This window comes from Priapulus caudatus, unplaced genomic scaffold, assembly GCF_000485595.1.
Source record: "Priapulus caudatus unplaced genomic scaffold, Priapulus_caudatus-5.0.1 Scaffold1318, whole genome shotgun sequence".
Taxonomy (NCBI): domain Eukaryota; kingdom Metazoa; phylum Priapulida; class Priapulimorpha; order Priapulimorphida; family Priapulidae; genus Priapulus; species Priapulus caudatus.
The window spans coordinates 7,224-16,735 of record NW_014578379.1 but is presented as its reverse complement, the minus strand read 5'-3'; the positions used below and the strand labels follow the sequence as shown (position 1 = coordinate 16,735).

General features: G+C 46.2%; 1 protein-coding gene across 1 annotated transcript; it reads left to right on the top strand.

Moving 5' to 3' along the window:
• Positions 1–1,671: 1,671 nt before the first annotated feature.
• Positions 1,672–5,452, top strand: LOC106816230 (malignant fibrous histiocytoma-amplified sequence 1 homolog). Its single transcript, XM_014820808.1, has 6 exons — positions 1,672–1,699; positions 2,524–2,639; positions 3,090–3,149; positions 3,267–3,404; positions 4,156–4,328; positions 4,966–5,452. Exons 1-6 carry the CDS (start codon positions 1,672–1,674, stop codon positions 5,450–5,452), a joined length of 1,002 nt encoding a protein of 333 aa, XP_014676294.1.
• Positions 5,453–9,512: the final 4,060 nt, after the last annotated feature.

Genomic DNA, 9,512 nt, shown 5'->3' with positions numbered 1-9,512 from the left:
TTATAATAAGATGGTTTTAAGAAGCATAACGTTACGCAACAATTTGCGACGGTTTGTATTTGATAATGTGTGCGACGCCTGCCTCAGGGCTGGCGCGCACCTCTCCTTGTGCGGTGTGAAGTGGATTCGCAGCGCTGGCGCCAGCCTATGCGCTTTCCTGACGCGGAGAATCTACACAGTTCATTGCACGCTCATCCGGCTCAGCGGCAAATTACAGGAAGGTGGCGATCATCATTTGCCAACGTGACACTCCTGGCCTACTCCTGCACTCACCTCTGCACTGGGGCACTCTGCACTCCTGGCCCTCGCAGCACTCTGCAGCTGGGCACTCGCTGCCACTCCTGCAACTCGCTGCCACTCATTTGCCACTCCTGGGAGGCGGGCACAATTTATCATCGAAACAAGATGTGCACGCATATAAATAAATAAAAAATATACATACATATATATATATACATGAATTTATATATACTATTTACTACTTACTAATTATAACTATATACTGTTTATAATTATGTTATATTTATGTTATTATGTTATAATATATATTATAATATATATAATATATATTATATATATTATTATTAGTATGTAATTACAAGATGCACAACGAAGAGTAATCTTGACGTGCGTATATTCCGTTCGAGGCTGCCTTCTGACGTGTGACGTTGTGTGTGCGTGACTGTGTGCGTGACCATGTGCAGGACGTGGTCAGCCTCTACACGGAGTGTGACCTGGACAAGAACGGATCGCTGGACGCGACGGAGCTTCCCCGTCTAAACGATCATCTCTACGCGAGGCTGCCACGGCTCGGCACCCACACGAACCGGGTACATTCTCGCTCTCATTCCTCTCTGTCCTCGCTCTCTCTCTCCTAGTAATATATATATATATATATATATATATATATATATATACTATCCCAAATACTACCACACTCGCCATCAAACCTCGAGCCACACCGGAGCAGTGTATATAAAGATGATTTGCATTCCAAACAAATTAATCTTACTTGTTGTTATTGAATCTAATTATTACTGATGATTTTCTAGCTTGTGATATTTATGGATGGCTGATAATAATGCAAAACCCAATAATCAATCCAGCAGAAACCGTTGTGCAAGTTTATAAATGTGTATTTAAATACTTTTACTATACATAACTTCTCTATTATTCACTCCTGATAACTTATTAATACTACGGTCCACAGTCTATTACATCACGGCGGCTAAAGTCGAGTGTTTTTTACATGCATATTGCAAACAACAGCAATGCGAATATTTTACGTCACCACATGCACACCGACGCACGCACGCATGTACCCACAAGTTACGCACACACGCACGCACTCGCGCGAACGCACGCACGCACCCGCGCGCACGCGCGCATGTACCCACACACACACAAGCACGCACGTACGTACAAGCATGACAGTGAGCTATTGATCATCAGTGCGGCTTGCTCTCTGTGCTGCTCCTATGTATGAACTACTGCTGCTACCAGCACGAAAACAACACACGTTCGTTATATCAGAGGTTAGGGTTAGGGACCAATTAAGCCTTAGTTAGTTAGGTCTGCAGTATGGAAAAGAAGTACCACACACGATATTACATTTGAAAAACTACATGGTCTGTAGTTTATGACAGAACGCTAAATTAATGAATTGACACCATGTCTAAGGGGGCCTTTGTGAAGATATGTAAGAGTGATTAGATAAGGAGACTGATGAGAGATTATATATCCTTATCATCCTTACTTCCCCTAACATTGGTCTTAACATTAACTTTGCGTCATAAACCGTTGACAGAAACATGGTAGAGTTACGAGTTTCTCATACGCAGTGTGTAGTCCGGTCCCAGAGAGTCCGGTCCCGGAGTGTCCGGTCCAGGAGAGAAAGTTAAATTGTAGGACTAATGTTAAGAGTAATTCGGTTTCTGACAATGGGGCCCGTGGATCCAACATGTTAGATTCTAGAATTCTATGCGGAATCACGTGATACGCCTTCCCTTCACGATCACACTGTTGACGAGGGGAGATTTTACCCACGCATAAATAGTTTGGGGGCGGGGGAGTTTCCTATTTACGTGGATGAAGATTCAGTTTGTGACGATTCAGTCTCATTTCTGAAGCATCTGCCACCTCAACTCGTTCATCTACGTTTGATCAATTCGCGTGCAAGTGGGAATCGACCTGTCTGAAATCTGTCTGACCGGGATACCCACGCCCCTCCCCTCCCCCTTACCCCGCCACACTGCCTGGATGATGTTGATAGGTCGGCCAAGCCAGGCGAGATGTTTCACACACGCACACAAAACCTTCTACTCTGCTGCACTTCGTTGCTAAGCAGTGTTTTTAGTGTGTCCTGTCACAATGCTGGTTGACTAGATCTTCCTGTTAAAATCGACTATAAATACATATTTTGTTGCGAAGGGATAGATTGTCTTATTCGTCCCTTCGCAGAGAAATACTTCGCTGAGAGGAGAGATGGAGGGTAATCGACCTTCGTCTTTTGCATCTTTTCAGGTGCCGAGCATTTCATAGATATGGAGGGCATAACATACGACTGCGACGAGATCCCGTTTGACTCGCTGCTGGCTGATGTCTGGTTCTACTGCGTAGTCGTGCTGTCACAGAGAAATGTACGCTTATCCCTGTAATGCTACCACCAGTCATTGCTCCAATAATCTCGGTTGTTCATGGAATGAGAAATAATGATGATGCTGACGACGATGATGGTGATGATGATGATAATGAATGATGATGATTATGATGATTATGATGATGATGATGATGATGATGATGATGATGATGATGTTGATGAAAACAATAATAATAATAACAATAATGATAATGATAGTGTTGGTGATGACAATAATAATGTTAGTGATGACAATAATAATGTTAGTGATGACAATAATAATGATGATGGTGATAGTGGTGGCAGTTATAATTGTTATAACAATAGTGTTTCATAATTCCTATGACTATAAGAGAATTATTGTTGCATATCTGATTAGCCTCTACAAATTTAGGTTAAATTATCGAACAAAAGCTGCAGTTCCTCCAGTAGAACCTTCTATTGTTTGTAGGTGGTGCTACCAGTCTACGACAAGATTGTTACTGGAAATGACACGATTACACTCGATACGGTAACACTATTATAGTTAAGTGCTACATACGGAATACAATAATACAGAATAATACCGCAGCAATTAAGGTTAACGAATCGTCGAAGAATTAATTCAATGTTTGCTGCATCGGTCTAGGTTTCACGAGGAATCTCCGTCATGGTGAGGATGTATGTGGACATGCTGAGTATGTTCTCTTGTTTCGTGAGTACGTACAGAGACATCTGCAGGTCTCTGGAACACGACTATGACCCAGCGCTGCCATCAAACTCTGAGGTGTGTGACACAGAAACCAGGAAATGTTGTCACATGTCATATTATGAAAACATCCTGATTATGTGTATCAGATAATTATAGGCCACATATATAAGTCATATATCTGTTACATGTATGTTGTATATATGTTACACATATAGCATATATATAATGCATGTGTATGTGGTATATATATAGGTCACATGTATGTCGTATATGTGTTACATGTATATTGTATATATGTAACATATGTTGTATATAAGTTACACGTATATCGTATATAACTCACTTGTACGTGATATATATAATTCACGTGTACTTCATATTTGTTACACTGCATGTTGTACAGATGTTACACATGTATATCATTTCATTTATAACCAAGGCCGTACGCAGGAAATTTTCTGTAGGGGGGCAAATACGCAGGAAATTTTCTGTAGGGGGGGCAAAGGTACTCCCCACGCCCTCTATTGCCCTATTTGTCCCATTAAAAGGCATACTCTGAAAATCTCTAGGGGGGGCACCTGCCCCTGCTGCCCCCCCGCTGCGTATGGCCCTGTTTATAACTCAGCATAGTGTATGTCACATGTCACCCTACATACCTAGTATACATAGATTCACGCCATGTAATATTATTTTCTAAGATAGATTCCGCATCATAATATTCAAACTGAGAATGGAAACAAATTTGTAAAAAAAACTTTCAGGAGTTGCGAAGATTATTTGTGGAATTTCGGTCTATCGTTTTGACGTTCACTTGTTGTTCGCGCAGCGGCTGACGGAACTCGCACAGATGCACATAGAGGGCCAGCTGGTAAAGTTCTCGGCCGGTCAGCACAAGTCGCGCTACAACTGCCCCGTCCATGCGCAGACCTACTGTCCGGACGAAGGCTACACCAGCTTGGACCTGTCTCTCTACCTGCCCTACGCACCGTTGATCGTCAGGTGAGAGTGTATTCGGAATCACGCCGTTAAACGTCACGTTGTCTGTTGAGATTACGTTGATGTGCGATAGCTGTGGATTGAGCGTATAATATGTGTCAGTGCATAGTTAACGTATGGCCGTCATTTGTTTATGGTTCTTTAACCAGTTATTATTTGTTATGTGGTGAATAGAGCTGAGTTGGTTTATGGGTCGATGTTTGAGGCACCACGGCAAGCACTTTTGACTTTGCGTTGGTGCTGTGGTGAAACTGAAACCCTGCACTACTTTCGTTATCTACATCGCTTGCTACCACTTTTTTTCAGTGTTGTTTATTATTCAGTGTATATTGTGTAAAGTACACAATTAAGTACTTATTTGTTTATGAAAAAATGTTATTTAACCATCACAGATGATAGTAAGTAGAAATAACATATAGTAATAACCGTGCATCTCTTTCTTCATTTACATTGAACTATCATTTTATACTTTATTCTCAGTGTTATTTCCCATTACGTACACAAGTTGTTACTTTAATTAACTTTCATTTACCTTATTAAAAAAAGGAAATTAACCATCGCCGATAGTAAGAGGAGCCACCATACTTCCACCCCTGTCACACTGACCTTAACTCACTGAACGTCTGCCGCGTTGTTCCAGGCTGAATCTCAGTGGGAACGGCATTGCCGAACTCCCCGACGACACGTTCCAGCGTCTGCCGTCGCTCCACCACCTCGACGTCTCCCGCAACCGCCTGCGCCGGCTTCCAGAGGGAGCCGCCGGTGCGCGCTGCCTCGCCACGCTCCTCGCGTCCGACAACGACATCGCGGAGCTTCCCGCGGGGCTGCCCGCCTCGCTGGCGACCCTCGACGTCTCCGGCTGCCCGCTGGATGGACTTCCCGCCCGTGTGTTTGCGCTGCCTGCTCTGCGCACGCTGGTGGCGCGCTCTATAATGCTCGCCGCGCTGCCGCCGGACGTCGCCGACGCGGCGAGCCTCGTCACGCTCGACGTGTCCGAACACCAGATGGCGCTACTGCCCGACGTGATGTCGCGGCTGACCGGTGAGGAGGATGTGATGTACCAGTGTGACCTCTCCCCCATATGGCAACTTTCCCTGACCTTGATCTCCCCCATGGCAACTCCCTGACCTTGATCTTCTCCATGGCAACTTTCCCTGACCTTGATCTCCCCCATGGCAACTCCCTGACCTTGATCTTCTCCATGGCAACTTTCCCTGACCTTGATCTTCCTCCAGGTAACTCTCCCTGACCTTGACCTCCCCCATAGCAACTGTTCCTGACTTTGACCTTCCTCAAGGTAACCTAGGGGGCGCCGGGAAGACAAGGTAGTGTCTATGTGAGCGGCGTGCGAGTCCTATGTGCGTGGCGCCAAATCTGGGGATGAAGAACGAATGCAATCCGGTGGTGCTGTGTGTGCGCGCGCGTGTGATGATTGATGAGTTGTGGCACGCACGTTAGGTTCTTTTCTGTTCTTGTTTTAGGCCAATTAAAAATACATACTTACGTGTGGCATGCATAATCTAATACGTATTTGTGAATGTGTGTCTGCTTTGGTCTGTTCTCAGACAGATGGCAAATCAATACGGAGGCACTCTAAGAAGATGTCAAAGATGGAGCGCAGTAGGGGTTAAATTTTGGTGGCTGAATGTCAGGCAGCATTGGTTGACGCTTGCGAGGTTATCTAAGCTAAAAAACGGATAAAAACGAAAATATACTGGCCACGCTGCAGCAGCAATTAAATCAATGCCACCTGGCAGCTAACACTAAATAAACGGGCCCTGTAGCAGCATTAAACTGAAAACGGGATTCACGTTTGTAGCAATGCGCGTTTACATTGCGTTACTATACATGCATGCTATACATATAAATATTGGATAGATAGATAGATAGATAGACAGACAGACAGACAGGACAGAAAGACAGATAGATAGATAGATAGATAGATTATATTTGGGTATTTAGCTGTTTCAGCATTTTTTACATACTTATTCACGAGCGCTTATTTGCGCGGCGGGCAACGCGCGGTTGCCTTGCTAGTAATATATATATATATATATTATAATATATATATATAGTACATATATAATATACTATTCCCAAATACTACACACTCCGCCAATCAAACCTCGAGCCACACCGGAGCAGTGTATATTAAAGATGATTGCATTCCAAACAAATTAATCCTTTACTGTGTTGTTATTGAACTCTCATTATTACTATGATTTTCTAGTTTTGTGATATTTATGATGGCTGATAATATATGCAAAACCCTAATAATCATCCAGCAGAAACCGAGTTGTGCAGTTTATATAATGTGTATTTAAATACTTTACTATAAGGCATAACTTCTCTATATTCACTCCTGATAACTTAATTAATACTACGGTCCACAGTCTATTGACATTCACGGCGGCTAAAGTCGAGTGTTTTTTTTACAATGCAATTTGCAAACAACAGCAATGCGAAATATTTTACGTCACCACATGGCCACATCGTACGCACGCACGCATGTACTCCACAAGTTACGCACACACGCACGCACTCGCGCGAACGCACGCACCGCACCGCGCGCGCACTGCGCGCATGTACCCACACACACACAAGCACGCACGTACGTACATAAGCATGACAGTGAGCTATGATCAGTCAGTGGGGCGGCTGCTGCTCTGTGGCTGCTCGCTATGTATGAACTAAAACTGCTGCTACCAGCACGAAAACAACACCACGTTCGTTATATCAGAGGTTACGGGTTAGGACGCAATTAAGCCTTAGTTAGTTAGGTTGGCAGTATGGAAAAGAAGTACGCACACACGATAATTACTTTGAAAAAACTAACATGGTCTGTAGTTTGTGAGGCAGAACGCTAAATTAATGAATTGACACAATGTCTAAGGGGGCCTTTGTGAAGATATGTAAAGAGTGATTAGATAAGGAGACTGATGAGAGATTATATATGCCTTATCATTCCTTACTGTCCCTAACATTGGTCTTAACATTAACATTTGCGCATATAACCGTTGACAGAAACATGGTAAAGTACGAGTTTCTCATACGCAGTGTGTAGTCCGGTCCGCAGAGAGTCCGGTCCAGGAGAGTCCGGTCCAGGAGAGAAAGTAAATTGTAGACTAATGTTAAGAGTAATTCGGTTGCTGACAATGGGGCCCGTGATCCAACATGTTAGAATTCTAGAATTTCTATGCGGAATCCCACGTGATACGCCTTCCCTTCCCGATCACACTGTTTGACGAGGGGAGATTTTACCACGCATAAATAGTTTGGGGGCGGGGAGTTTCTATTTACGTGCATGAAGATTTAGTTTGTGAGGCGATTCAGTCTCATTTCTGGAAAGCATCTGCCACTTTATGCCTCAACTGCCGTTCATCTTAACGTTTGATCATTCGGCGTGCAAGTGGGAATCTGACCTGTCTGAAATCTGTCTGACCCGGGATACGCCACACCCCTCCCCTGCCCCCCTTACCCCGCCAGCACTGCCTGGATGATGTTGATTAGGTCGGCCAATGCTAGGGCGAGATGTTTTCCACACGCGACACAAAACGCTTCTCCTTCATGCTGCACTTCGTTTTGCTAAGCAGTGTCTGTTAGTGTGTCTGTCACAACGGCTGGTTGACTAAGATCGCCCTGTTAAAATCGATCTAAATACATGTTTTGTTGGCGAAAGGATAGATAGTCTTATCGTCCCTTCGGGCAGAGAAATAGCTTCGCTGAGAGGAGAGATGGAGGTAATCGAGCTCGTCTTTGCACGAGTTGCCGCCGGCGGGCATCATCACTGCAGCGTTGCAGCTCGTGATTCACTAGCGCGTCTCAGCGTTGACTCGTGATGTGCCACTGGCGCGCCTCAGCATTGACTCACGATGTCACTGCGCGTGTTCTCAGCTGACTCGCGATGTCCAGCTGCACGTCTCAAGCGTTGACTGCGTGCATGGTCATCTGCGTGTCTCGCATTGACTCGTGATGTTCACTGGCGCGTCTCAGCGTTGACGTCGCGGTCGTCACTGCGCATCTCAGGCATTGACTCGTGAATGTCAACTTGGCACGTCTCAGCCGTGACTCGTGATGTACACTGCGGCGTCTCGCATTGACTGCGAGTGACGTCACTGCGCGTCTAGCATTGACTGCGTGATGTCAGCTGCGGGGCATCTCAGCATTGACTCACTCTGTCACTGCGCGTCTCAGGCGTTGACTCGTGATGTCATGCTGCGCGTCTCAGCGTTGACTCGTGATGTCACTTGCGCGTCTCAGCGTTGACTCGTGACGTCACTGCGCGTCTCAGCGTTGACTCGTGATGTCACTCGCGTCTGCAGCGTTGACTCGTGATGTCACTTGCGCGTCTCCAGCGTTGACTCGTGACGTCACTGCGCATCTGCAGCGTTGACTCGTGAATGTCAGCCGCGCGTCTCAGCGTTGACTCGTGATGTCACTGCATGTCTCGCGTTGACTCGTGATGTCACTGCGCATCTCAGCGTTGACATCGTGATGTCAGCTGCGGGCATCTCAGCGTTGACTCGTGATGTCACTGCGCATTTTCAGCGTTGACTCGTGATGTCACTGCGGCATCTCAGCGTGACTCGGTGATGTCACTAGGCGCGTCTCAGCGTTGAGTCGTGACGTCACTTGCGCGTCTCAGCATTGACTCGTGACCGTCACTGCGCGTCTCAGCGTTGCCTCGCGTCATCATGCGCGTCTCAGCATTGACGTCGTGATGTCACTGCAATTCCTCAGCATTGAAACTCGTGAATGTCACTGCGCGTCTCAGCATTGACGTCCGTGACGTCACTGCGCGTCTCAGCGTTGCTCGCCTGTCATCAACTGCGCGTGCTCAGCATTGACTCGTGACGTCACTGCGCGTCTGCAACGTTGACTCGGCGCGTGCGTCACTATGGTATGCGCGCTCAGCATTGGACGTTACGTGACGTCACTGCGCCGTCTCACGTTGACGGTCGCGGTCGTCACTGCGCGTCTTTACTCCAGCGTTGCCGGATTGGATCGCGTCATCACTGCGCGTCTCAGCATTGACTTCGTGACGTCACTGCGCGTCTGCAGCGTTGACTCGGCGTCGTCAACTGAGGCGCGTCTCAGCGTGACTCGTGAGGGAGGACGAGGCGTTCTCAGCGGTTGTACATCGCTTAGGACGAGCGTGTCTAGCGTGACGGTCCGCGACGACGAGCG

Excerpts from the sequence above, each read along its gene's own strand:
- LOC106816230 (XM_014820808.1), top strand. The coding sequence starts at position 1,672 with ATGTCTAAGGGGGCCTTTGTGAAGATAT. Across the intron at positions 1,700-2,523 it reads GGGGGCCTTTGTGAAGATAT|GTGCCGAGCATTTCATAGAT; the intron begins GTAAGAGTGATT and ends GCATCTTTTCAG. Across the intron at positions 3,150-3,266 it reads ACACGATTACACTCGATACG|GTTTCACGAGGAATCTCCGT; the intron begins GTAACACTATTA and ends GCATCGGTCTAG.